General features: G+C 51.0%; 1 protein-coding gene across 1 annotated transcript; it reads right to left on the reverse strand.

Annotated features, from left to right (window-relative positions):
- Positions 1-423: 423 nt before the first annotated feature.
- Positions 424-2,593, reverse strand: LOC112883081 (la-related protein 6C-like). The gene is made up of 6 exons (XM_025948307.1): positions 1,986-2,593; positions 1,789-1,883; positions 1,527-1,678; positions 1,251-1,452; positions 1,013-1,138; positions 424-908 (listed from the first exon to the last, which is right to left on the reverse strand). The coding sequence occupies exons 1-6, from the start codon at positions 2,485-2,487 to the stop codon at positions 528-530; spliced, it is 1,458 nt and encodes a 485-aa protein (XP_025804092.1). The 5' UTR covers positions 2,488-2,593; the 3' UTR covers positions 424-527.
- Between the last annotated feature and the right edge of the window lie 1,822 nt (positions 2,594-4,415).

Genomic DNA, 4,415 nt, shown 5'->3' on the forward strand with positions numbered 1-4,415 from the left:
CTAATTACTGAACAAATTTTTAGTAATAACTACCGCGCGATAACTGAATGTCTTTTTGAATGTCATTTTAAGTAATTTGACAACTTGATTTAGTAACTGCTGGATGTAAAATAGTATTATCGTGCATGTCTCTCTCTGTGCGTGTCTATATATATATATATGCGCCCTTCATCACATTCAAGGAGATCACAATACTCGAGGCGACACTGTCAGATTAAGTATATATCAACACTGTACTATTATTGTCCGTCAATATGCCAGCAGCCAGCCAACTTTATTTATGGATTTAATAAAAGGTAACCTTAATAAAGGAAGTTAAAACAAGAGAGAGAAAGAAGAAGAAGAAGGAGGAGGAAAAGAGAGCTCAACTGCTTGTATCCGCAGAGATACAGAGTTCGTGAATGAAACAGGTAGGCACCACTATAAGATAGGTAGGATAGATAGGGATAGGTAGGAGCGAGTAGGATTAAACAAACTTGGAGGCGAGGCGAGCACCGACCAATTATATAATAAGCGAGTAAGTGAAACTAAACAAGGACTGGAGCAGGAGTCGTCGGCGCCGCCGCCACTGGCCGGGGCGCCGGCGGCGACGACGACGACGTTGCCGGTGGCTTGCCCCGGCCCATGGTGAAGCCGCGCGTGCCGTCAGGCATCCTGGGGCCCTGGGGAGGAGGCTGCCTGGGGCTGAAGGGGCACTTCTGGGAGGAAGCCTGCTGCTGCCTGCTGCCGGGGCTGGACGGGCACTTGGCCTGCTGCCTCGGGCTGGAGGGGTCGAAGTGCCCGACCATGCCGGCCGGAGCGGACTGCGGGCTGTGCGGCGCCGTCACGTGAAGCTTCCCTCGTCCTCTCGCCCACCCTTTCTGCTGCTTGATCCCCCCATTCTGGTGATCAGCATCCTGCTGCGTCTGCTGCTGATGATGATTCCAGGCACAAATTAATAAACTAGTTGAGTACTGAACTGAATCGACGCCTTGCCGCCACTGCAGAGTGCAGATGAGACGAGGTTGCTTACATGAGCCTCAGGTGATGAGTTGTCCGCCGTCGGGGAGTCGGACGACATCTGGGAGTGCGGCGAGTCGTCGTCGGAGCCCACAAAGTGGTCGAAATCTGGCCGCTTCAGCCTCATCACGGACTTGGGCTGAAAAATCAAGCAAAGTCGTCGTCACTGATGGCTGCTTGCAGTTAACTCGATCGTCAAGAGCCAAGACATGGTGGATGGAGATGAAGGGAGCTGAGCTCCGGGAGCTGACCGAGCGCCTGAGCACGGTGCGGACGCGGAGGCCTTTCCTCCAGTTCCGCTCATCGTTCAGCTTCTCCACTGCTTTCTCAGCTTGCTGTGAGGTCTCGTACTCCACGAGTGCGTGCATCTTATTGCTCACTAGTGTGTCTGACTTGGAAGCCGCCCTTGCCGTGCTAGGCTCCTGTGGATGGCATATCTTGATGTTCTTCACGCTGAACACACAACACCAAAGAAATATATGTGATCTACTGACGCGCGCGTTTTCAGACAGAAATGGCTGCCTGACCTTCCGACGACACCAAAGATCTTCTCGAGGCTGTTTCTTGACGAGTCCTCCGGCAGATTCTCTGCTATGATCATGCGAGACTGCAGTTCTTCCTTGTGCTTCTCAGTGAATGGCTGCCTGCGCCGGACTTTCTTGCCGTCATCGCTGACAATCTGCATGCACATATCTCTCATCGATCTGTTGCAGCTACCAAATAATAAATTAAAGGTTGCCGGAGTACTACTTAATGTGAGCAGCTAGCGTGCCGTCGTAGCTTGCTTACAAGCTTTGTGGAGGTGCGAAGAGCCTTCACCAGCATCTGGTTGGTTGCCCCGAGAGACTTGATCTTCTTCCAGGACGCAATCACCGACAGCGGAACTGATCGATCGACATTCACGAAGAGAAGAGAAGGTTATTATGGATCCATCTCATTGCGGGATACGATGGACAATATAGATATATACATATACTACTTATTACCGTAGCCTTCTGTGTCTTTGTTCATGATCTTGAGCAAGAACTCGTTGGCCACCAGATTGATGTCGCTGAACTGGTACTCCACCTGCTTGACAATCTTCTGCGTGACGTCCGCGGTGGCGCCGGTCCCCTTAGCCTGCGCGCTGTTGCTCCCGGCGGCTGCGGCTGCGGCGCCGAACTTGGCGTGCGCGAAGTCCGGCATGAAGAAGACGGGCTCGTGATCGTGGAAGAAGCTCCAGTCGGGCGTGAGGCCGGCCTGCATCTGCATGAAGGGCGAGTAGTAGCCTCCCGCCGGCGCCGACATGGGGCTGGCGGCGTTGGGCGACATGGGCACGAACTCGGGCGCGTGCACGTTGAACTTGAACGGCGTCGCCGGCGCTGACGACGACACCACCAGTGGTCTGTCGCGATCGGCACCGCCGCCGCCGTCTTCCTCGGAATTGGTCCCGGCCTTGGAATTGGTGGTGCACTTGTTGACGACGACGTCGCTGCTCTCCTGCGCCATGGCGAGCGACGGGCGGTGGCGGTGGACTAAGAGTATTAACCGATCGATCGACCGATCGGCGTGCAGGGGTTGGGGAAGACGGCGATTTATACATATAATAAGTAAGTAGATGGATGGGCAGGGCAGGCCAGCGTCGATGGAGAATGAGACCAGACCGGCCACTCGTTGTTTGTGAAGCGAGAGCGTTTTCCTCGCATGCGCATGCATGCATGTCATCGCCCGTTGACCGCTCTCGCTCGCTGCCTTCCATGCACGCATGTTGTAGCAAAGGCACGTTACGTGCAAATGAAAGACGGAGTTACGGACCAGAGCCCACGGAGGCCCACCCCAGCACGAACTACTCCCGCTTCAAACAACCATCTTTCTTTAGGGATTTTTTTAAAAAAGAATTAAAAAATTAAATTCGAAAAAAGGTGCCGATTGACAAAATTTCGAGAAATGGGTACCTCCCGCCCGATCAACGGGCGGGAGGCGTGGGGCCGGGGACCTCCCGCCCATCCAACGGGTGGGACGTCCCAAAACTATTTCCAGACCCCTCCCGAGGGCCTCTTCGAGAATAAGAAACCTTTTTTATTCGCGAAGAGACTCCTGACGCGGCCGCGGGGGGCGTCCCGCCCGCTGGGCGGGCGGGCGGGAGGTAGTGCCGAGGGGCATCCCGCCCCTCTACTAAAGTGGGTTGGAAGGCATGTATGCCTAATCTATGCGGGCGGGCGGAAGGTCCCCCTGCTATATAAGCCCCCCACCTACCCCTAAATTCCCATTTTTTTCAGCAAAAACGAGGAAAAAAAGAAAGGGAGGAGAGGAAGAGAGAAGAGGAAGCGGCGAAGCCCTGTTGACAGGTCGGTTTGGAGGTATATTCTCATTCTAGTCGTATAATTACTTGAAAATAACTATAATCTAGGAAATATTTCTTAGGGTAGTTATATTTTGAATAGTATTTAGTATTTTCAATTGTTTTTAGTATAATTTATATTCTGAATAGAATCTGAAAAATATAATATGGGAATCGCTGAAACTTAGGGTCGTTGTGTATTAATATGTAGTATAACTAGTTTATTAATGATTGACAGATATGTCTTCCGAGAAGGGTATTTTCAGTATATATTACGGAGAAGGAAATGTGATTTATGTGCCGAATGTGGTAGATTTAAGTGAATTCAACTGTGCGGGCAGAGGAATTACCGGACCGCACTAGAGGATATTTGAATCCCTATGCAACTGGTTAATGAGGGGATTAAGGATTAATCAGGAGACACACACTGTGAGTGTTCAGTGCGTCATAAATCGTACCACTTACGCTTTGATCTGGGAGCTGATGCCACTTGCAAGCAACGAGGACTGGTTATCTTATCTACAAAATGCAAGTTATTGGCAATGGCCAATGGTACTCCTTGACAGTGTGCACCAGAACCATTTGATAAACATTGAAGCTGCTCCGGGGGATAAAAATGTTGATGACGAAGTTGAGGAGCCAAATATTGAGGCAGGTGGCATCGCAGCACCTCAATGCGTGGCTGATGAGGGGGAGAACATACTTCTTATTGTTGAACAGCTGCAAGACGAAGAACGTGAATTGGATGAAGCAATGAATGCCGATTCGTCTGATGATGACGAGAATGTGCCTCAAGAATGGGTAAGCAACGACTTCAGTCATCTTGTCGTAGATGAGGGATCCAACGTGCCTTGTGATTGCAGGGAGAACGACATTATCCAGGGTGCGAGGTACCACTCAATTGATAAGGTGAAGGAAGCTGTTAAGTGTTGATCTCTCTCTCTTATGCGAGAGTTCAAAACAGTCGAGTGCAAGTCTCGTAAGTATGATGTGGTATGTATGAAGCAGGGCTGTCCGTGGCGGGTGCATGCCTATAAGGGCAAATGGAAAGATTATTGGGAATGCTCAATTGTCACTCAGCACACTTGTCATTTGC

This window comes from Panicum hallii, chromosome 2, assembly GCF_002211085.1.
Source record: "Panicum hallii strain FIL2 chromosome 2, PHallii_v3.1, whole genome shotgun sequence".
In the NCBI taxonomy this organism is placed as follows: Eukaryota; Viridiplantae; Streptophyta; class Magnoliopsida; order Poales; family Poaceae; genus Panicum; species Panicum hallii.